The sequence below is a fragment of the Carettochelys insculpta genome, chromosome 1 (genome assembly GCF_033958435.1).
Source record: "Carettochelys insculpta isolate YL-2023 chromosome 1, ASM3395843v1, whole genome shotgun sequence".
NCBI lineage: Eukaryota > Metazoa > Chordata > Testudines > Carettochelyidae > Carettochelys > Carettochelys insculpta.
The window spans coordinates 217,330,034-217,354,744 of record NC_134137.1 but is presented as its reverse complement, the minus strand read 5'-3'; the positions used below and the strand labels follow the sequence as shown (position 1 = coordinate 217,354,744).

Sequence of the window (24,711 nt, the reverse complement as noted above, 5' to 3'; positions counted from 1 at the left end):
GAGGCATGGCCTGGAGGTTCTGCTCATTGACCTGCCTGCAGGCACTGTCCCTGCAGCTCCCATTGGCTGTGGTTCCCAGCCAACTGGAGCAGCGGGGGCAGTGCATGGATCCTTTGGCTGCCCTTGTGTGTAGGAGCTGGACTGGGGACGTACCATTGCTTCCAGGAGCCACGTGGAGCCACAGCATGCATGGAGCAGGGCAAGTCCCTGACTCTGCTCCCCAGTGGGAGTTTAAGAGCCAGATTAAAATGTCTGACAGGCTGGACATGATCCATGGGCTATAGTTTGCCAAATCCTGCTATAGGAAGTCTAGAAACAGAGCTTCACGTTAAGGAAAGTTAACTAGTTAAATAATAACAGAGAGGGAGCTGTGCTAGTCTATACACTATCAAAACAAAAAGCAGTCAAGTAGCACTTTAAAGACTAGCAAAATAGTTTATTAGGTGAGCTTCCGTGGGACAGACCCACTTCTTCAGACCATAGCCGGCCTCTGGTCTGGCTATGGTCTGAAGAAGTGGGTCTGTCCCACGAAAGCTCACCTAATAAACTATTTTGCTAGTCTTTAAAGTGCTACTTGACTACTTTTTGTTTTAACTAGTTAAGTGTCAGTTAAACTTTCTAGAGTTGCATGTTATGCCAACGTTCATGGAGAAAGTGCCAAATACAGCTCTGCTACAGGCAAGTGTGATTACGGTGACATCAGTGGAGTTTCACCCATTTAAGCTCCTGTATTTCATCCAAAAACTTCACCAGAGTTAACATCGCTGGAATGAGTCCAGATTTAAGGATTCCAGTATTGTCCAGTTGTTGTGAAAACAGGGTGCAACTAATGTAGACATTTTTAACTAGAATTTTTTTTACTTCACAATTTTTTACTATGATAGACTGAGATGGTCTTTTAGTGTTTCCTTACAACAACAACAACAACAACAACAAAAGTTAAGAAATCCAGTACTGAGGAAGCTTAAATTAGGACTGGCACAGAATTTTGCTTTTGACTTCAGCATCAGGGACTTTATAACTAGACATGAGCGAGCCTGTGTGTGTGTGTGTGTGTGTGTGTGTGTGTGTACACATACACACACACATAAAATGTCTACACTGATATTTGTATAAGAAGGCTGTAATTACATAGAGATCTCTGGAGACCATTCAACAGTAATGAAAGAAGACCTTATGGGATACATTTACATAAATTAGAACCAGCAGTTAAATGTTGTTATTAGTCATATGCCTATTTGGCTTGTGGCTGAAATGATGCACTCAGTTTTTGTCTCTTGCCTCATTCTCCCTTCTTTGCCTCTTGCTGCAAAAAAGGAAGCCCATGTAGAAGAGCTGATATTATGCTTTATGGCTCTTCCAGTAACTGGATCAAACAATATAGCGCTGAACTCTTAGCACAGCACTGTGCTGTAATAGTTCCCAAATACCTTTTTACAATTATAGCTTGGCTTTGCTGTCAAGAGTCAGTTGTTATTGTCAAAATTATGAGCCAGCAGCAAATTTACAATATGTAGCGTTACTATTTTTTCCTTTCTGCCAATAGTGTGGTAGGTGCCTCTGGGCATATCCAAAGACAATAGGTTTGATTCTCTTCTCACTTAAACTGATATAAATCATGGGTAACTCTGCTGAAGTTAATGGAGTTGCTCATGGTGGAAGAGGAGGATCAAATGTCTTGAATCTACCCTAAAGTTTACTATCTAGGCTCATGTAGGGAGAGCTTGCATCCATAACAAAATTTAACTCAGACTGGCATTGTTTGAGTCATGCAGCTGTTCAGTCTATATTTTTACCAGTAACATGCAATGTCCCCATTTCTAAGTGTTAATGAGGGGACCAGCATGTCATTTTTAAATAATGGCTTCAACAAGATCTTGAATTTGAATGCCAGGTTCAGCAGGGCATAGCACTGACTTACTTCAGGTTTACTCTAAGGGCTTGTCTACTTATAGAGCCGCACAGCTACAGTACTTAGTGGAGATGCTCCTACGCCTATGGCATAGCTTCAGCCAGCAGTGTAAGTCTGCCACCTCCCCAAGAGAAGCCCTCCCTGTTGACATTGCAGGGTTTATGCTGGAGGTTATGTTGACATAATTATGTCATTCAGGTGCATGGAAAAGTCACACCCCTGAGTGAGGTAATTATACTGCTATAATTTGGTAGTGTAGCCCAAGTCAAAGATGGGTTAATTCTCCTCAGACAGGCAGAACTTGTGGCTGCCAGATTCATCCTCAGCATAAAGTGGACTCTCATTCCACCCATCTATCTCCTTTCCGGTGTTCAGGGGGTGGTGTGAAGGTGTGTCTGGCAAAGACAGGGATAGGGCAAGGCCATATGTACTGTAACCAAGTATCATTTACCCGCTGGCGAGTTTAAAAACAGTAAGGTAAAACACTTCCATGGTTTAGAGCAGCCTTCCAGCTGGGATAAAAGTGCTCAGAGCACAGTGGTATGGCTACATGCTATGGGAAGGCTATCTTGGGGAAAGAAATTTCATCCCTAATGTCAAGCCCACTGAAACACAATTACAGAATTGGAACTCCTTCAGCTGAGCAGGGATTACACTCTGTGTGCAGCCGATGGGAGGAGAGGAATACTGTCTGTGCTACTCGTTTCCCTATCCTAGCATCATAATGTACACCCCAGCTCTTCTTTCACCTCTCCCTCTTGGGCTGATTGTCTGAGCCTCTGTGCTAGTTAGCATATTGGTTATTTCAGTTTGAGTTTCCGGGTTAGATCTGTGTTTCCACTGTAGCCCTCTAGGTTCTCTCCCTGCCAGTCTAGGCTAACGCATCCTGCAAAACCAAGCATTGTTCCTTTTGCTCATTGGCTTCCAACTGTGCTCTATCCAGACAAGCTAGCTAATGACTTTCCCTTTGGAGATGTTGGCCTCATCCAACTCTTTTTGGTACTTCTTTGGCAGGTCTCCTCATCTGGGACATTCTGGTCTTGCCTCTGGGCTCCTTTCCCAAAGTCTCCTTACCCTAAATACCAGCCCTTCTTTTTTGCTTTGCAGTGAGCCTGGACCCTCTGGGCCCTGAATCACTGTCCTGGTCTCTCCCATATGAAGGGTGAATACCTTACCCCAGTCTCTTCCCAAAATCGTGGGCCATGGCAGGTCTTTGACCATGTTGACAGAGTCGAGCTCTCTGGCCCTGTATCTCAAGTCCAACTTCTGCTGCAGGATCATCTCAGATCTCCTCAGGTACATAGAAGACATTTACTAGGAGGTGCTAGTCCAGGCCAGTTGCCCTCACTTGGTATTGCTACAGTTGGGTGTATCCATACCCTACCAGATCCTTAATAATGGTTCCTCTCAGCCTGACGATCACTATCTGATCTTTGGCATATAAATATACACAGATTGACCTCATTGTGACAAAAATTTAGTCATACTCCATTGCTGGGTGGTTCCTTTTAATGTGCCTGGGCTGGCTACACCTGTAGCAGACTATCGGGTCTCCTAGTTCCTTCGCATATGTACTTCCTATAGGTTGCAGAAGTCCCCAGACCCTTTACTGTTGCAGTGCATGCCCTAAAGGTAGAAGTCTTGGTGCTTTTCCCACTTATGAGTCTCTCTGAGCAACTCCCTAATGACTCTCCCTGCATTTTACCATGGAACTTGGGCCAATCCTCTCCTTTGACCTCAAGGTAGGTCTCAGCTTGCTCGAATTGAGGCTGGGTGGAAACACCTTACCAATCTTATGTCCCTCTTGGTAAGACCTTCAGGAATTGCTCAAGGGTCATCTGATCCAGGAGATTCTCCAGTAAGCTGGTCTCTGAACAAAACCAGCTTGTCTCCAGTTTTTGAAACTTCTGGGCCACTACCCATGGCTGGGCTCCTTGCTGGCATGATTATGTCCAGAACTTGTGCCAGTAGGTTTCTGGAGTCAGCCCCAGATAATATAAAGTGTCTGTCTTCATGACTACTAGGGAACTCACCTGCTCATCACTTATCCCTCAATAAGCTGCCTGTGCCTCGCTTGTCAGGAAGGTGGTTACGTGAGCCACCCAAGTGGCCTTTTTCCCCTCCTGCTTATAAGTTGGTAAGAAACTGTTTGTAGATAACATAACTCTGTCAGAAATCCTGGATGTTCCTTTGTAAAAGAAGTTGCCTTCCTTTGTGTGAGTGAGGAAAGTGTGAATGGGTGTGTGTGCAATGGAAATCAGTCCCTGAAGCCGGCCTATTTGGACAGCAGATGACAGCACCTTGACAGCAAGGAGCTGAGCCTTGCAAAAGAACCCACCCAAGAAAGAGAAAGAAGCCCCATCAAGAGAAGATGAGAGTCTCACCTGCTGTTGGCTGATGACTCATGGCCATACAGAACCTTCATCAATGCTTCATCCTTACCTCAGGGCTGTTCTATGTTCCAACCCAGCATCTAGCCAGGAGCTCTTTCTTGCTTCTCTGGTCCCTGCCAGGCTAAAACTGACTGTAGTGCTACAGTTCCCTTTCATGAGACAAAGAGTACCTTTTCTTTCCTCTGGCTCCAGAAAGGACTTGACTGTGTGTCTGCACTGCAAGTCCTTTTATACTAACCTGAAACCCTCTGACTGGCTAGCCCATTGCAACCTTCCTTCCTGTTTGATTGCTTTCTGTTCAGTTTTGCTAGTAGCTTGGAGGGACTCAGCTTCCCTACTCCTTTTCTGGAGTGGGTGTAGCAGGATATTGAGGCCACCAGAAAGAGGGCCCCAAAGCCTAGTCCACCCACTACACTGTGAATACACAGTGAGCAGCTATATATCATTGTGATGGGGTTGGACTAGGCTCTCAGACATCCTGCTGGAGGCCTTGTGGTCCTGCCACACTCTACCCCACCCCAGTAAAAAAGGAGTAGAAAAGTCCTCCAAAGAGGCTAGAGTGGCTGCAGAAGAAGCAGCCAGTCAAGGGCCAGGAAAACCATATAAAAGGATCTGCGAAACAGAGCAGCAGTTAGTTTCTGTGTGGTGCTCAAGGAGTGAAGGCTGGCTGGAAGAGCAGAAGTGCTGTGAACAGCTCAGTGTGGAGAGCTCAAGGCAAACAGGACAGAGCCCTGAGGTAAGAATGAAGACAGCACAGGCCCATGGGGAAAGTGGCTCAGGGAACCAGAGCAACAGTGGAATGAACATAGCAGACAGCTGCTTTTTACAGGGTCTGCAGGCTAGGGAGTGGAGTAGAGGGTGGGTCTGGATCTCCCTGCATCCTTCTATTAGCCACTGGGGAAGTGGCCTGGATATTGAGGCATCCCGGGGAGGGTGCAGGGGGAATTGGATTATACTGATCAAAGGGCTAGACCCAGAAGGGTCCTAAGAAGGTAGAAATGTTGTCTTCCTGAAGGAAGCCATGGGAACACTGCTCTGTTCTGGAGTGTGAACAAACTGAGAAACATTAAGGAGGGCACTGAGAGAAGCCCTGTTGGTCTAATTCCCCATAAGGGGTTTCTTTCATTTTTCACATAGATTGTGTGACTCAGCAGGAGGGATGAGTTACCAAAGAGCCTCTGTAAACCAAAAGAGAGCGCTGGCACACATTCTTGGCCCCGGGGAGGTGGGGCGGGGGGGAGAGAGAGGCTTAGGCTTCTCAGAGGAGACTGCAACCCTCTTGCAGTCGTTATGCAGTAAAGCTCATGTAGTTTTCCTTTGTGAAGTTCATGGACATGACTGCGAGGCCTGATGTGGGCTCATCCACCTGTTTGCTGAGAAGATGTGCTCTATGGTAAAACTCCATGTTCCAGCATGCAGGACTCTGGCACAGCTCATGGGGTATGGCTCATGGAGTGTCTGGCCTGCCTCCTCTCTGAAGAAGCGAGTAAGAGGAATGAATGTACCTCCAAGGCTAATGCAGTGAGGAAGGTGTGACAGCAGTCCCTGAGCTTGAGTATAGTGGAGATCACCTTTGGATCTCCCTTGTCTTCATTTGTCACGTGCAGGATTTCCCTTGATGTTTCTTGCTTGGAATTCCACACGGGCAAGTGCAGAATCTCCAGATGAGAACTGCACTACAAATGCCAAATGAGTCTTTTTTTTTTCTCCTGAAAATTGTTTTGCACTAAAATAATAAAAAATGTTGGCAGATATATGCAAGTTTGGCTTCTTCAATCTATAAACAAAAGAAATAACATCTCCCGAAAGCAAACATCAGAAAAAGCAGCAGCAGTCTATCCGTTTTTCATTAGGTTGCTTTTGTCATTTATTGCTGTGGTGGCATCTTGCACATCTGTGGCATTGCATAAATAATACCTCACAATTATGATTTATGCTGGTTGTAGGTTAAGTCCAAACTGAGGCTTGGCCTACTCTGTTGGAGAGAAGAAAAAATATTATTTTGTTGAACTTAAAATTATGTACTTTAATATTTGAAGATGAGAACTTTGTAGCACAGAGTAAGTTTTGCTGGTATGGTTATTTCCACTAGGAGTATGGGAAAAAAATCACTCCCATTAGCTAATATAGCTAACCTGGCAAAACCTCCACAGTAGACACAACTATGAAGGTTCAATGTTAGGTTTTAAAATATAGCACAAGGATGCATTACTTAAATTACAGAGGCGTTTTTCTTTGGTAATCCTCAAAAAGTTAACCTTGAAAATCCCATTGAACTCACTAGTGTTTTCTTCATCCAGGGCTCTGTGGCTCATTATGTTGTCGTGCTGATCCTTGCTCATGCTGCTCTTGGATATTTCAGTACAAACCTGGCTGCTGGCCAAACATTTGCAGGGCTGAGTTCATCTGGTCCTTGTATGTGAGCATTTAGCTAGTGGAAGGATTGGTTCACGAGGGCAAGGTATTGGACAAATAACTGGTGTGATCAGTTTAAGAGCCATCCATGCCTGACAAGGGAAGGTAGTTTTTGATGCACTTGATAATCCTGCGGCCATTCTGTTGCTTGATAATCTGCCCTCTTGCATTTGTTTTGAGAAATGTACAGCTTGTCAACGGCTATCTTTGTTTGTGTGTCTGCTCCTTGGATAATATCCACTGATTATACCACTGCAAGTGTCACAGTGTTGGTCTTCAAACAGTAGATTCTGCAAATAAATGCCTTGAGATCTTTAAGGAACTTATCAGTGACTGTTAATGTTGTCTTTGCTTTGAAACTGCTTGCAAGAGTCTTCAGAGGCTGAATCAAATGCCCTCTGATAAGCAAACCAGACCTTTCTAACCAAACCTGCCAAAAAGTCACTTCCAGAAAGGGAGTGGAAACCTGGAAGTGTGTCAGCTCGTAATGGCCTGAGTGATAGGAACACATCTCTGAGGGAGGTGCAGTGATTCTGTGTCCAACAGCCTGCACACAAACAATCTTGTGGAAGCGTTGGGTAGAGTCTTACAGAACATCTGTGTCTTATGCAAAACTCCAGAATTTATTAGCCCCTCTCTCTGGCATTGGTGACATGCAAGATAATCTTAGTGTCAGCCTCCTCATGAGAATAATGAAAAAGAAATCCACTGAACAGTGCAAGGCAGCATCTTCATTGTACCATGCAATGGTGAAACTCTTCAAGCAAGTCTTCACAACCTGGAGCATTTTTCCTGATCAGTATGTGGTTGTTATCCTACATGTGAGTCTGCAACAGTAGCTTCTCCACTGTGACATTGGAGATGTTCATGAAGTAAAACACTTTATGTTGCTCAGGTATAATACCACACAGTCTCTTACTGCTGATCATATTTTAACTGGTTCCTTTGCATACATGTCAGATAGGAGGTGGACTTCATCAGAGGTCCAGTGTTTTCACTGTAGCAGCCTCATAATGAAGTGATAAGTCAAATCCTGGCACTTATTAACAGTTTCTGGTTTGTCAAACTTTTACCTCAGGTGCGTCATCTAGATTGCTCCACTGAAAGGCCTGTGTTGACATAAGGTGTTGGTCGTGTTGTCCATAGATATTGATTTAGGAAGACCACAAAAGAAGTATGTTTGCTTCTTACCTAGCACATGTGCGTGTGTATATCCCATTCAAACATCAGTTTGGTGCCAATGAAAAGTTGTACTTGACCTGTGTGAGACACTGGGAAACATCATGATGGGATGCTGACTTGATCAGGAGGTGAGCGAATAGTGGTATATCTGTGGTGAGCTTCGTAGTAGTCCCTGCCAGTGACATTTTGAATGTCTTTGCATTCAAGCATAGCTTTAGGCCCTTCTTGATTCTGTAGATTTCTGCAAACTTGCCCATGCTCCCGGACTAAACATTTGTCTTTGGGTAGAAATTTAATTCAGATGTTTCTCCGTTCTCAGAAAGGACTAGAGATCATTTGACCCCAAAACCATCTTGATGAAAATTTCTTCAAAATAGATAATCTCTTCAAAATATTTCAGCTTTGACAAAGCAGTGTATTTTTAACTAAATTTCCTTGAGGTCAAAAGTTGTCCAACTAGCTTCCTCTGTCTATTTTTCACTCCATTTGTTCTAAGGTGAGCTCTTGGCAGCATACGTCAGTAAAACAAAGTGAAGGATTTCCCTGGATGTGGGCCATACTGTTCTGAATATGTATCTAGGCATATATATACGTCCACAGGACCACACTATCAGCACTTTGAAGTCATTACTGTATTTATCTAACCAGCGCTCCTTTGAGACAGGGCAGTGCTGCTATCCCCATTGTAGAGTTGGGGAACTGAGGCCCAAAGAGCCAGAGGTCAAACAGATAGTCTGTGGCAGAGAAGGAATAAGAATTCAGGTGGCCTTAGTCCCAGGCTAGCCCCTACCCCATGGACCATCCTTCTTTTGCATTCTTCTTATTTATGAATAACACAAAGGAGATACATTTTTGCAGTGTGAGTATGAATTTTTTCATAAATGAAAGCCATACATGTAACTTATTTGTGATCAGTGCCATGAATTCATAGACATGAGTGTCAATTAGAACATTCAGGAAGAGGTTGTAGTGGTATTTGCCTCTGGCTTCAGACCTATCTATAATACATGTACTCTGTTTTTTTGCTGCAGAATGGGCAAATTAGGGCATGTCTACACAGCAGCATTTTTAAAAAATAAAATATACACATAACAGACCCCATGTAGAAACAGAGCCATAGGCTGCACTGTCTTATTTTGAAATAGATTCTATTTTGAAACAGGTGCTATTCCTCGTGCAATGAGGTTTATCTATTTCAAACAAAGCTGACTGCGTTTATTTCGAAATAGTGATTGCATTGTGCAGACACTAGCGAAGTTATTTCACAGCAACGGCTGTTATTTCAAAATAACTTTGCTGTGTCGACACCCTTAGATAGTAGCAACACTAGGTACAGCGACCGGGAAGGACTCTGTATTGGGAAAGGCCAGACTATTTCTACTTATATAATCCAGCCTGAATAAATATATAATTGACAGAGTTAGGGCACTGCTCCTCTGAAAGTCAACGGGAGCTTTGAAAATGATTTTAAAGCTAAAGTAAAAGCACACTTCCAAAGATTGCAGGCGTGAGGGTGGATACTTTCACATTTGCCTGCTGGTAACACTGTCATAGAACCTTAATGATGTGCTATGTCTTGTTTTGCTGCTGCCCCTTTTTCCTTAACATATCACTTGTTCCCCACATCTACTGAAGGCAAAGAGCCTGATGCTCTTCATATCTTTGTCAACTGGAAAGTAAGTCTGTGGCAAACCACAGATTTGCGTAAGCTTATGCGTGAAGAAAATCCCCTTCCCGAGACCACTCAGCTCCTCCTAGTTGCTCCCCTACTCCCATTTCTGCCCAGGGCTTAAAGTCTGATGCGACGCGCAGAGCAGGATGGGGTTTGGAAGGTTATGTACTGTACTTGATCACTATTTTTTCTTCAATGCCACCTTTTAGGACTATAGGTAGGGTTGCTGTAGCTACACTGGGTTCCAGAGTGTTAGACACCCAACTTGTGTCACCGTTCAGGCTGAGTGAATGAAATTTCCTGCATTTCTGGTCAATGTGGAGGAGACAGTATGTTGTAATGGAGATCCAGTTCCATCTGCTGCAGCCAATGCAGCACAATGACTTATCTCGGCAGTCACAACGGCATAGTATCGACTGAAGCTACTCTGCCATTTTTAGTGGCACTACGTCATTAAGCAGTCGTGATAAACTTGTTTAAGGAGAGGGTGCCTGCGTTCTACACGCTGACACGTGTCACTTTGTCGAGCACCGAATAAAATGTTGAACAGCGTGCAGTCAGGAATGGGTTAGAGAAGAGCTGCATTGTCTGGTGTGGAAGCTCAGCGTAACCCTCTCTTGTGCCTACCGGCCTGTTATGTGCACATTCTTTTTCTCTGGCACTTAAGAGTCTTCAGGACTTTCAAACACAAGGCCATTTTTCATTTAAATCTGTTTGGAACAAAAAGGTGTGATCTGCTCCAATTGCCATTTTCTAAGTATTTTTGTGTTGTTACCATGTGCAGTAAGGTAAATCTCCTGAGCTGTGAGGTTGCTGTGAAGGGCAGAAATGAACCCCCTGAATTTCTATGGAAAACAACATCAATTACAAATGTATTGATGCAGTACCCTAGTGCATAATATATAAGGGTTTCATGATCAGTCTTCGAATATTTAACCCTTTGCCTGATTGTATCCATCAGCTTTCTCTCAGTTTATTAATTAGACTGATTTAATTAACGTGAGATGATGGGCCAATCGCTTGAATAGCACAGTAGAGTATATTGCCAGGTATTTTAAATCTGCTTACTCATCAGCCTAGTTAAAGAACAGATTAGTAAGGTTTTACTTGATAACACATTAGGAACCAACCCTCTGCTGATAGTGTTAAGAGTAATTTCACAGATCCACAGAACATAACCAGACTAACTGATGTAGGAGTCATCCTAGTATTCCTGTATAGCTGTCAATTGAAATCCCTGTTCTTACACTTTCTTTCCCTCTATTTTATTACAGCTGAACGAGATATCAGTGTCTACTGTGGAGTACAGGCACTTACTCTGAAGATTAATTTTTGCACAGTTCTTTTTTCTGGCTACTCTGAAACAGATTTAGCCCTGAATGGGAAACATGGGGATGCTCATTGCAAAGGGTTTATAAATAACAACACGTTTCCAGCAGTGGTTATTTTCATCATCAATCTCAGCACTTTGGAATCCTGTGGAAACACTTTAGTGGTAAGGCAAAATCAGAGTGAGGCTGAATAACGGCTAGTTATTCATGGAGGGGTGGGGTCAGGGTGGGTGGTTATGCCAGAAATCACTGAAATGATTTTGTCCAGTTTCTAAACTAGTTTACCACACAAACATCTGCCTTTTTTAAAAAGGAGATGGATCACTCATCAATACGAGTGCTAATAAGAAGCCTGGGACTAGTAGCAAACAATTTAATCCTTACTAGAACTGTTTGGGGAATTTTACAGCAAAATGATTTTTTTTTTAAACTGGGAAATTCAGTTTCAAGAAAAATCCATACTTTTTGCAGAAATTGTCCATTTCTTGCTGATTTTTTCCCCCCAGATTTCCAACTGGAAGAAAAAAAAACATTTAATTTGCGATGGGTTTTTCAGGGGAGTTGTAGTTTGAGCTCCCTGACTGAACTACGTTTCCCAGGCTGCAATGCAGCCTGCCCTCTGACTGAACACATGGTGCAATGCGGGAGTAACTTGTCTGCAGGTGCACCGTGGGAGATGTGATCTCGTCAGAAATCTTGACCTAAGGGGTTAATGGAGGCACCATCTTTGGGAAATGCTATGTAATGCTGAATTGACCTGGAACAAACGGCTTTGATATTTCTGAATCTAATGTTTTAAGAACTTCTCATTCAGCAAGAAACTTCAATATTTGAAGCTTTCATCTGATTTCAGGATAAAAAATAAACATTGAAACATCAGTTTCCCATAGGAGTGAAATTCCGATTCTCGCTCAGGTCTGAGTCACTAATGTGCTGGGAGTGTCTGTACCACAGTTTGTGCTGGGTAGCGTAAGATCTGCTCACATGTCTGATGTCCTAGGTGCTGACTTATTCGCACAACCCCGTCCCCAAGTACTGTGCCTGCTCTGCCCCTGCCCTGCCCCAGTCCCATTCCACCCCTTCTCCTACATCCCGGTCCCCTCGCCTGTGCCCCCCCTGCTCTACCTCTTCCCCTCCCTCCTTTCCAGAGCTTCCTGAATGTTGCGAATCAGCAGTTTGTGGCACGGCACGAGCATGGGCAGGAGTTGATCTGCAGGGCCGTCAATAGAAGAGAAGTGTGGGGTGGGGGAAAGCAGAGAGTGGGAGCTCGGTTGATGGTGGATGCTACCACCTACTAATTTTTCCCTCTGGAGTGCTCCAGCCCTGTTGGTGTATATGTCTCTGTTAAGTTGCTCTGCAGTGATTTGGTGAGAAGGAAGACAGAAGCCTTAACAGTGCTAACAACTAGCTGAGATTCTCTTTTAGCTGAAGGGGAAAATACTTGTTTCTAGAATCAAACACCTCAGATTTTATGTGCTATGCAGCATAAATGACAACAATGATATCTGGCTGTGTGCAGACAGCCACAGATTTGTTATATCTAAATCATCACTTAAGGCTAGATGCTGGTACATTTTTTGCAGCACCATAGTTTAATTAAGTAGAACAGTTACTCCTCATTTACACTAATGTGAATAAGAGCAGAAATCAGCCCCTTGGTCTTCTAAACTATAGTATCCAACAATGCCTCAATCTGTGGGGCAAGCCCAGAATTTAGATCAGAATTTCGTTTTACTCTTTTACATTTTGCTAGATGCAGGCCCTCTGCAGTATGCTTTCAGATATCAGGTGGGAATTTCTGACAACACGTGGGTGGTTTGGGTTACGGAAGACTCCAAAATGTGTATATTACGTAATTTACAAAAGGATGTCAATTCTACAAAACGTTATACAAATTGTTGTTTCTAGCCAGAGTTGTGATGATGCATAAACATAAGGTTTCCTAGCACTTTCTATTATAAATCTCTCTTCTCATGTGCCTATAAACCCAGTTGTTTCCGAGGATAGGCTCAAAAATGGGTAGTTTTGCAATGCTAAATATCCCCTAAACTGTGTAGCTGTGTTGTTGTTTTTTTAAAGAGCTCTGGCACCTCCGTAATTTGGAGTCAGGCCATTTGGCAGATAGCCCTAGGCTCAGACAGACCATCTTTTGGAGTCCCTGGGAAAATTACGCAGATTATTCAGACTTATAAGACCCAGACAACTGTCATTTTCACATGTTCATACAACCTGTTGGAAATTTGCTGTTAAAAATCTCATACCATTCTGGCTGCTGTGTGCATGCTGCCATTCCCTCAGAGCTCCCTATGTAGCAAACTCTCTGAGGCTATGTCTACACTAGCACACTACGTCGAAGTAGCCTATTTTGACGTAACAACATCGAAATAGGCTACTTCAACCTGTATCGTCTACACATCCTCCAGGGCTGGTGCTGTTGACATTCAACGTCGAAGTAGCGACAGGGAATGTCGAAAGGAGCTGCCCCGGAAGGAAACGCAGAGCGTCCACACACACAAGTGCTCCCCCTTGAAATAAGGGGCCAGGAAAGCCTGCGGACCGGGTCACAGGCTGGACTAGCCCTTCCGGATCAACAGCAAGCCTCTCCTTTAAAGGGCCCCTCCAAGACACACCCAGCCTGCACAGCACGAGGTCTGCAGGGTACTCTCCACACACTTGCAGACCAAGTCACAGCAGATATGGACCCCCAGCAGCAGCAGCAGGAAGAAGAGGCCCTCCAGGTAGTCATCCAGGGGCAAGAGCCCTGCTAGGTGCTGCCCGGGAGGCCGCCAGTGGTTCCTGCCAGAGGAGCCCTCCCCGGGGGCAGAGGGGGATGTCCCTAACCACCGGGCTCCCCTCTTCCTCACCCTGCTGGCTGCTCCCCCAACTCTGGAGCTACCCCACCAGCTCTGAGTGGTGGGAGCAGCTGGTCATGGGGGAGTGGGATGACAACATGTGGCTGCGGAACTTCCACATGCGCTGGCAGACCTTCTTGGAGCTCTGCTAGTGGCTCACCCCTGCACTGAGGCAACACGACCCGGATGCGGCGCGCCCTCCCCGTCGAGAGGAGGGTCGCAATAGCTGTCTGGAAGCTGGTCACTCCAGACAGCTACCGCTCCATGGGCCACCAGTTTGGAGTGGGAAAGGCCACAAACGGGGCCGTCATCATGGAGGTAAGGAGACCCAGGCACGCATCCATTGGGGGGTGGGGAGGCTGGGTGTGGGGCTGGGGAGGGAGGGGCTCTCGGGAGTGAGAGGCTGAGCGGGGGCGTACCCGGGGAGATGCCCAGGAGAGGGGCCTGGGGGGAGGGCCCTGGGGCACCCTGCACAGCCTCATGGGCGCCCATGTTCCCTCCCCACAGGTGGTCCATGCGCTCAATGCCATGCTGCTCCAGAGGGTCGTCCGACTCGGGGACCTGGATGCAGCTGTCACTGGATTCGCCGCCATGGGGTTCCCAAACTGCTTCGGGGCCCTGGATGGGACCCACTTCCCCATCCATACCCTGGATCACAGCGGAGGAAGATACATAAACCACAGGGGCTATCACTTCGTGGTCCTGCAGGCCATGGTGGACAGTCGGGGCCGCTTCCAGGACGTGTATGTTGGCTGGCCCGGCTGCACACACGATGCCCGTGTTTTTAGGAACTTGGGCCTGTGCTGCCGGCTGGAGGCAGGGACCTACATCCCCCAGAGGGAGATCCCTCTGGGGGATGCCACCGTGCCCCTCTGCCTCGTGGCAGACGCGGCCTACCCCCTGCAGCCCTGGCTCATGCGCCCGTACACCGGCCACCTCAACACTAGCCACGAGTGGTTCAACGCCCTCCTGAACCACACCTGCCAGGTGGTGGAGAGGATCTTCAGCTGTCTGAAGGGCCACTGGCAGTGCTTCCTTGCCCACCTGGACATCAGCCTCCAGAATATCCCCCAGGTTGTGGGCGTGTGCTGCACACTCTGCAGCATTGTTGAGAGCAAGGGGGAGGCTTTCATCCAGGGATGGGCAGTCAATGCCAGCACAGGCTTCCCCCAGCCGGCTGCCGCACCCAGCTGCCAGGCCCACCATGAGGGGATGTGGGTCTGTGAGGCTATGTGGGCCCACTTTGAACAGGGAGACCCTTGAGCACCTCCCTGACCTTCCCTGGAGGACCCCCCCCCCCACAGCCTGCACTGCCCGCACACTGCCCCCAACACCTGCACGGTACCCCCCCCAACAAGCACACGCCTCCAGTTATTTGGAAAATAAAACCTCTGTTTTTGAAAACTGCTAACTTTGTTTTGTGCACAACAGAAACTGGAACCAATATATGAAGGGGGACAACTATAAATATGGGGGCCTGGCGGACGGCTTGGCCATTGGCCCATCAGTCTGGGGTGGGGTTAAAGGGGTGTGACCCCCGGCAGGTATGGCTCCCGACCCCTGCCGTGTCCGTGGTCCCTGGCGTGGCCAGCTGGGGGCTTGGAGGACCAGCAAGTACGGCTGGGATGCCTCCACTGGCTAGTCTTCAGCCCCAAAGGGCTCTGGTCCTGCGGAACAGCAGGCAGCGAGATGGGGGGCATTGGGTGGAGTGGTGGGGAGGGCGGCCCAGGGGGCAGCGGGGGGCGGGAGCCACGTGATGGCTTCCCGGATCGACCCAGCTATGTCCCAGAAGACCTTCATGAAATCCTCCCATGCCGCCCACCTCCGAGTGGACTCCTCCCGGTCAAAGCGGAGTGTCTCCTCCACCAGCTCTGTCTGCTGCTGGAGAGTTGCCAGGAGCTGGGGGTCCATAGGGGCCATCCCCAGAGTCCGGCGGTGGGGGGACTGTCCCGCTGGCCTTGGGGGTGTCTCCGGGTGCTGGCAGTGGCTGAACTCTGGCGGGCTGTTGGGGACAACAGAGCTTGCCTGGCTGCTGGGGGTGTCAGATGGTGTGGCTGCAGAGAGGGAGAGAGGGAGGGGAAGGCTGTTAGTACTGTGCCGTGGCCCATGGCCTGTTCCCCCTGCCCCTCCTTGGGTGCTGGGTCTCTGTCCCTGTCGGTGGGTGTGATGTCCCTGTTGGATGTCCCCATAGCATTGTCCCCCTGCCCCCAGGGTTAAGGCACAGTGCTGTGCATGGGTACGGGTGCTGATGGGCGCTGATGGCCGTGCTGCCGTCCTGGGACTGTGCTGTGGCTGGGCGGTTGGGGTTGGGGTCTGCTGGGGGTGTGTGAGGCTCCCGGTCGTGTCTGGTGCCCCTGCCCTGTGGCCCGTGGGTGTGTGCCCTATGGGATACATACCTGACTGTCCATTGTCATGGTTGGGGGAAGACCGGTGGGTGGATGTCCAGCTGGTGCTCTGGGAGGGGAGGTCTATGAGGAGCCCCCCCTCCTTGCTGCTGGATCCCTCCTCCGCTGTCCCAAGGGTGGGGGCTCCTCCAAGCCTGCAGCTCGTCAAGGGTGGCCGGGGGGGAGGAGGTGTCCTGGGGGCCCAGGATGGCCCCGAGCTCCCTGTAATAGGGGCAAGTGGCGGGGCGGCCCCAGACTGGCTGGCCAAGTCCTGGACCTGGGTGTACCCCTGCTGCAACTCCTTCACCTTGCTCCGGAAGTGATCTGGAGTGCGGGCAGGGTGACCCCGGGTGGCCAGGCCCTCAGCCAGTTGGGCAAACGCTTCTGCATTCCGCCGCTTGCTCCCCTTTATGTGGAGCACCTCCTCTTCACCCCAGAGCCCCAGCAGGTCTTGGAGCTTGGCCTCTGACCAGGAGGGGCCCTGCCTCTTTTTGGCCCCCTGCTTGGCTGCTGGGGTTGCCTAGGTCCCTTCAGGAGGGGAGCCCTGGGGCACTCGGGGGGGCTGGCTCGATGCCATGGCTGATGGCAGTGCAGATCAGGGCCTCTGGAAAGCGTGCAGGGCTAGCACATGCACGTGCTGCTGCCTGCACGCTCTCAGCTTCCTGCCACAGAAAAGCCGGGTCCGTGGTGCTTTAAAGGCTGCTGCGCACGGGGACCATAGAGCCCTGCAGGGGCTGGACAGAGCGTCTCAACCCCTCAGTTGATGGCTGCCGTGGAGGACCCCACTATTTTGAAGTAGTGGGACGTGGATCGTCTACGCACGCCCTACTTCAACATTCAACATTGAAGCAGGGTGCTAGTCCCATCTTCAGATGGGAATAGCAATTTCAATGTCTCACCGCCTAACGTCGATTTCAACGTTGAAATAGCACACGGCATGCATAGACGCAACGGGTGCTATTTCGATGTTGTGCCGGCTACTTCGAAGTAGCCGGCTAGTGTAGACGCACCCTGAAAGTGTGATCAAGTCCCATAGGGCTCCCCAAGGATGTCCAAATTGTGCAAAGGCGAACCAGAAGCCCACTGCCCCTTTTGGCTTAGGTATACTGGGTTGAGAGTCAAGAGGAGACCATGAATACGGACTTCAGCCCTTCCCTTAAGAGGTGCTAATAATACTGCATCTTTCATACTCCTTAGTAATAAGCCAGACTTATAGCTCTACTCAGGGCCATCCCTAGGGAGGTGTGGAGCCTGCATCACTCCCCCTCTGGTGACTCAGGTACATGGTGCAGGGCAATTCCCTTCTACAGGCCCTGCCCTACCCATCCTCTACCCTTGCTCTGCCCCTTGCCCACAGACCCCATGCGACATGAGTTGGGGGATAACTAGAGGGCCTGGCATGAGGTGGCAGCAGGTTTAGCCCTCTTTCCCTGCACTCACCACAGTGATGAGATTGGGAGCAACCCCAGCAGCCCTGCTGCACTTCCCATCTCCAAGCCTGATACTCTCCATGAGGTGGCATGAAGCAGAGAGCCCTGGAGCTGGGGCTGGCTGGGGCCAGTTGGGGCACCCTGCTTGCCACCATTGTTCTGGTGAACCAGAACATAGTGGGCTGGGAGATGGCAGCAGAGTGGAGGAGGCTGCTTGGTTGCTCCTGCAACTGCTGCTGTAGTGAGTGGCCGAAGGTCTTGACCTCTGCTGCTGCCCTCTGCCAGGTCCCCCTAGGGCCCCATGGGTCCCATCCATAGAATGGTTGAAGCGGTCTACTGCAGGACTCTTCCCTTCCTCACCGCCACCACTCCCACAAGCAAAGAGCATGAGGCACCTGGCCCAGACCATCCTAAGGATGGACAGCTCTGCCTCTACTTCATGAAAGAAGCAGGCATTCATTTCTTCATTTTACAGATGGAATAAGTAAAGGTGGTACTTTTAGAAAGGCTGGGAATAGAACTCAAACATGTCAGACTCCAGAAACACTTCAGTCGACCTTCCTTAGTGAAGACAGTCAAATAAGTTGATTTCTGATATGTCAATTCTAGGTGCACAACTGCCATAGCTAGAACTGCATATCTGAAATTGACTTATTTTTCTAGTAAACACCAAGCCTAAATATCGAGGGCTTGAATTTGCAGCTTTGGCATTCTTTTAATTCCATGTTTTTTGTGTATAATTTTTCATATCCATAGACCTGGATTTCCCTACAGACATACACAAGTACTGATCAGAAATTCAGACGTTTGGCTTGAATTGCTTTACTGTCCCTTTAATATTATTTTAAAAATACTGTAACTCTCCCATTTCCATCATCTATTGTGTGTTCTGGAAACATTCACGAGCCAACATACCAATAGTGGGCGTGCATTACTTCAGTGAATGGGATTGTTTGTAAAAATAACTTCATTTTCAGGTACTAAAGGCTCCAATAATTTGTTGCCTTTCAAATCAAACAGAACTGCTTCTTCAGCTATCCTAGTGGTCCATAGCAATTGATCAGGAATGTTCAGACAATACCCACCTGAAAAATTGCTCAAGGGACCACAGGATGTTCCAGCTCTATATTTGTATGCTATAGTGAGATGTATTTTACATTCAGTCAGACCTCTGTAATCGCAGTTGACTACAGGCTGTGCAGCTAAAAGAGAAAACAGGATCTGATTTAGTAAGCTCAGTTCATCCCCAGTGTATTGAATGAAGTTACACCTGGGATGAATTGATCTCAAAGTATCAGAATTTCAGTGGGTTTGTATCTCTCTCTTTAAGCACATAAGAATCTTTTGGTAATGTTTGTTTTTATACCTTCCTCAATAGGTATCTTCAGTTCCAGGCATCAATGCATATGGGAACGCATCAGTGGTACAGACAGGCAATGTTTCAGGCTACATAGATACACCAGATCCACCAACCATCATTAGCTACCTCCCAGGGCTTCTGTACAAATTTAGTTGTAGCTACCCTTTAGAATACTTGGTCAACAATACACAGTTGGCTTCGTAAGTATGCTCTTCATTCATCTACTGTATGTTTAGACAGTTTGTGCATTTGTCTGTCAGTGCGTCTGTCTGTATGTGTCTGTTATTCAATAACTCCTCCCGCCAAATTTGGTATGCAGCTGCCTCTTATCCTAACTTACAGCAAGGTCAGGGTTTGGTTGTGCCAGGAAATCAGGATGGGCCTGGAATGGGATTGTTTTCCATAATACAGCAAGAGAGGGGGCTGCTAAGAGGCACAGGAGGGTTCGTCTACACAACAAAGTTATTCTGAAATAACAGCTGAATTTGCAGGAGGAATAAAGCCTATTTTGGAATAGGCACTGTTGAAACACAGAACAATGCTATTTCGAAATAAGCCATAGTGAAGTCCAATGGCACTATTTTGAAATAGGCCCTATAGCCGTGTCTACATAGAAGCACCCTTTTGAAAGGGTGAAAATTGAAAGAGGGCATTTGAAAGTGTGGCTTTCGAAAGGGTGCGACCATGGGTAAAAAGCGGATTGATGGGTTGATCTGCCCTTTTGAAGGACCGCTGCTTTCTTTCGACAGGGAGGATAAGGGAGATGCTTACATCAGGTATGAGCAGCCAGGCACTACCCCCATTTGTCAGGCCCACCAGGATAGCCTCTGAATCAGGGAGGCCCTGCAACAGAGCTTTGCAGACAGGCTCCAGTGACCCCCATCCCTCACGCGCATCCGCCACTCACCATCCCTCCCCAAAGAGCACGGCATGCAGGAGTGTTTGCAAAATAAAACTTTTCGTATGCACTGCTTAAACTGGGAATGATAAACTATGTCTATCTGGTGGAACAGCAGTGTACTGGTGGGGTGGGAGGGCTCTCAACCTGGACTGGGAGCGAGAGGGGTCAGTCCAGGGCTGGGGTGGAAGGCTGCAAACCCCATCAGCCCTGGGATCCCTGCCACCCTGGTTGCAGAGTCCTCGTTGGGGAGAGGGCGGGGAGCACCAGAATGTATGACCCTGGGAAGGGCTGGGCAGGGGGGGAGCAGCAGGTGGGATGGTGGAGAGGGCGGCAGGGGGGGCAGCAGGGTGGGCAAGAAGGTGGGTCACATTGGCTGCATTCTACCCCAGGATGCCACCAGTGTTTTTAAGATTGTTCATGAACTGGTCCCAGGCCACCCTCAGCCATTCCATGTTGGCCTCAGAGAGGCATAGGTGCTGCTTGGCTATCTTGGCCTGGTGGCAGCTGGCCAGGTCTTTCTCCACTCACCGAAAGCCTGTCCAGCTGTGGACCTCATGGTGTGCAGTATGGTGGGGGGATGGCTGCATGGGCAATTCTGCTGGGGGTCTCTCAGGGACGATGGAGGGCACAGGACTCTCCCAGCCCTTGGATGGTGCAGCTGTATGGAGAGAAGGATAGCATGTTGGTACCATAGTATGGCCCTTGGGGCCATGACTGTGGGGTGGCATCCCTCCTGCTCAGGGCACCCTCCCTCCAGGGGACAGCATCCTTCCCACTTAGGCACCCTCCCCACTCCCAGGGCCATGCATCCCATCTGACAGCACTGCAGCCATCGGGCATCTTGGGCGGGTGGGGGTTCTTGGACTGTGTGGAATGGTTCCCAGGTGCTGTGTAGTCCTAACTACCCACCCCATGCATGTGGCTCACAGTGCTGTTTACCGAGGGCAGATGCTGGCTGTTCCTGGCAGCTGTTACAGGGTGCCGTGTGCCATGCCAGGCTGGGCAGTGTCTGACCCAGGACCACTGGTCCTGTGCATGGCCGGCTGGCTGGTGCATCACCTCCCACCCCACAGACCAGTATGCATGCCCTACTGTGAACATACCTCACGGTCCCTCAAAGAAATCCAGAGATGCCCAGCTCCCAGTCGTCTGGCTGGATGAGCTGAAGGTGATGTGGATGACCAGCCCCCCTCCTTGCTCGACCATGCCGTGATCACATCTGGCTCCTGGCTTCCTGGTCTGGGCTGCTCCTCCACTTCCAGCTGCAGTTTGTCCACAGAGGTGTCCAGGACAGCCAATAGTAGGGAGTTGTCCCAGGGCCCCAGGATGGCCTGTAGCTCCCCATATTAAGGGCAGGCAAGTGGAGCTGCCTTGGAGCGGCTGGCCTTGCCCCAGACTCAGGCAAAGTCCTGCCTGAGTCCCTTGACTTTACTGTGGACTTGGCTGCAGTGCGCGCGGGTTGCCCCCGGTGAAGAGGCCCTGGGTCAGCTGGCTGAATGGAGCAGCATTGTGCTGCTCGATCTCCATTTCATGGAGGACCTTCTCCTTCCAGAGGCCGAAGAGATCTCTCAGATCCCACTCCATCCAGGAGAGAGCCTTTCTTTTTTTCTTGCTCCTGCGCCCCTGGGAGGCATGTAAGGGCCCTGAGGAGGGGAGGGGGTCTGGGTTTCCTGTGGGGGCTGGCTGCCAGCCATAGGTCACTGCTGCTGCTCTGAGGCTGCAGAGAGTACGTGCTGTGGAAGCTCATGCTGTGGCTGCTCCTAGCACACTTTCAGCTTCTTGCCACAGTGTTTCTGGGTCCGTATTACTTGAAGGGCAGCCAGACGCAGGGATCATAGAACCCAGCTGCTGCAGGCTACAGCATCCCCGGGCTCCAGTTGGCTGGTGCCATGGTGCACTCTTCTTTTGAAAGAGTGGACCATGGAGCATCTACACATATACTCTTTCAAAATAGTTTTTTTTAAAAGGGGATGCTCTTCCTGATATGGGATCGGGGTTAGGATTTTGAAGTCTGTACCACGTTCTTTCGATTTCCTTTTGATGCTCCTCAAGTTCTTTTGAAAAAGGGCCACATATTTCTTGCATGTGTAGACACAGCTTATGTGTCTGTACATGCTATTTCAAAATAGCTGGGTGCTATTATGAAATGCATTCTTGTCCGTAAACTCCTCCATGAAGCCTCTGTTGGTTGCATGCCAGTCCAAAGCCTGGATAAAGGAAGAGGAGGAGGATAAAGGAGGAGGGTTGGTCAGATGAGTGATGATGCGCTGATTGTGAAACAACAATACAAATGATATCTGATGCCAGTACGACTAAATGATAAAAGATGCAGGCTTGGATGTCACCCAGATAAACAAGGTCCACACCACCAATTGAGCGATTGGGATTGTTAAGTTGGCTACTGTAAGAAACCTACAACTAACACATATTCTATCAGCTGGAGCATGAAATGTCTGAACACCTTGGGCAACTGGAAAATTAGAGCTGCTTCAGAAGGAGATGGAGAGTTACCAATGAGATATACTTGCACTGGCGGAGATGGGTTGAATGGCATCAGGAGAGATGTGTGGTTGCAAAGTCATTTGCTCAGGGAACAAAACAAAGCATGAGACAGGAGTCGGATTCCTTCTTAGCAAAAGAGCTAGAGGAGCATTGTTTGGATACAAACGGGTGAGTGCAAGAATGATGGTAGGGAAATTTGAAGCAAAACCGTTCAACATCTTGGTCATTCAGGTGTATGCATCCACATTGTACAGTATGGAGGAATTATTGAGCTATTCTATAAAGATTTGACAAAGATGCTGGAGGAGATACCAAAGAGAGATGTGTTGATCATTGGAGGGGGATTGGAACATGAAGGTTGGAACAGATAACAAAGGTTGGGAGAGAGTCATGGGAAAGTTTGGATATGGAGAAAGAAATGAACAAGGTGAGAAACTACTAGAGTTTGCTATGGATTGCTAGATGGTGATAAGAAACACAAGATTCCAGCAAAAGGACTGTAGGAAGTGGACATGGTGATCAAATGAGGGGAAGTCCAAGAACATGATGGATATGATTTTGATAAGAAGGAAATGGATAACATGAGTACAGCAGTGCCAGACTTTCCAAGGAGAGGACATAGACTTGGACCACAGTCTAATGATCACACACATCACACTAAAACTAAGAAAAAGTGTAAGACACAGTTTAAGAAGAGAAGAGATGTCAGGGATGGTCTAGACAGTACTTGGTCCTGCCATGAGGGCAGGGGACTGGACACGATGACCTCTCAAAGTCCCTTCCAGTCCTAGCGTTCTATGATTCTCTGATAAGAGATGTGGTCAGGCTCGGCAAGGAAGCAATAGGGAATGTGTACAGAGCAATGCTCAAAGAGAAGATTAGGAATGTTGCCACAGAGAAGGGCCTAGGTACGAGAGTCAAAGGGATAGCCATGGCGTTAGATGAGGCAACTGAGCAGCCTGCTCTGCAAGAAGAGAAGATCAATAAGAAGTGGATTACTCAGGAGACCCTGAAGTTGGTCCAAGAGAAGAGTGTTGAAGATCAGAAGGGATGTTTCTGAGTGGGCGGAACAGCAATATAGGGTAAAATGCAATGAGGTAAGGAAAGCAGCCAGAAAAGATAAGACAAAATGGTTAGAGGAGCAGTTTGAAGATATAGAGAGGTATTATGGCAAACGTAAGTCCAGGGAGGTGTATAAGATGATTAGGAATATTAATATGAAGTAGCAGCCGAAGCAAATGGTGATCAAATATGAGAACCAAGAGTTGCTCATGAACAAGAAGACTGCGCAGTGATGGACAAGATATTGCACCAATCTATGCAAAGCACAGTTGAATCTGAGTGTCTCAGAGAGACTGTTTGAAGAACTGAAAGAGATATCTCCACTGAGCATCGAGAGCGAGGCTGATATTTTGAAGGGGGAAGTAGAAAGAGCAGTGAAATGACTAAAGAACAACAAGAGCCTGGGAAATGATGAGATTACGGGACAGATGATCAAATACAGCACAGAAAGTATGATTCAGGAAATACAGCGACTATGTAATATAGCATGGAAAGAAGGGAATGCACCTAAGGAATGGACAAGATCTATGTTAGTGACAATACACAAGAAAGGAAGTACATTGGAGAGCAAGAACTACAGAACAATTGCCCTAACAAGCAGTCTGTGCAAGCTGCTGCTGCTGATACTGATAGAGAGACTGAGATCGCAGATAGAAGAACATCTAGTGGATGAGCAAGAAGGGTTCAGGAAAGATAGAAGTACCATACAGCAGATACTGGCGCTAAGATTGATAGCTGGGAAAGCTTGATGAAAGAACAAGAACGTATACCTTTGCTTTGTCTATTTTCAGAAGGCATTTGACAGTATAGATCAGAACGTGACTTGAGCGGTGTTGTAGTCATACAGAGTGGTTAACAGACTGTTAGGATTCTTGAAGGATATCAGTGACAATGCAGAAGCAGGGGTGAGAACATGTGGGGAGTTGGTAAGTTGGTTTAGAACAAGTAAAGGTATGAGACTAGGAGATCTGAAATTAATGAGTACCTTCATCACGCATCTAGAGAGAACGATGGACAAGATCAAGGAAGAGGCAGGAGGGATATCTGTGCATTGGAAAAGAATTAACAGCTTGAGGTTAGCAGATCATATAGTTATCGTTGAGGAAGAGGAGGAGAAGCTAGCCAAAATGGTGCAGATGCTATACAAGAAAGGGAAGCAGTATGGACTGATTATGAACATCGATATCTCCGAATACCATAGTTTTTATTTTAAGGAAATAGGAAGGAAGATCAGTGTAGATGGGATTGAACTAGAGGACGTAGAGAAGTTCACATATCTGGGGAGCAACATAACATATGAGCTACACTGTAAGAA

General features: G+C 47.9%; 1 protein-coding gene across 1 annotated transcript in view; it reads left to right on the top strand.

The window, feature by feature from the left end:
* ZPLD1 (zona pellucida like domain containing 1) overlaps positions 1–24,711 on the top strand; it is a 55,744-nt gene that overhangs the window by 10,338 nt on the left and 20,695 nt on the right. Inside the window, exons 3-4 of the mRNA XM_074983526.1 lie at positions 10,849–11,069; positions 18,950–19,131. Coding sequence (XP_074839627.1) covers positions 10,849–11,069; positions 18,950–19,131 — 403 coding nt within the window. The remainder of the gene's footprint in view (positions 1–10,848; positions 11,070–18,949; positions 19,132–24,711) is intronic.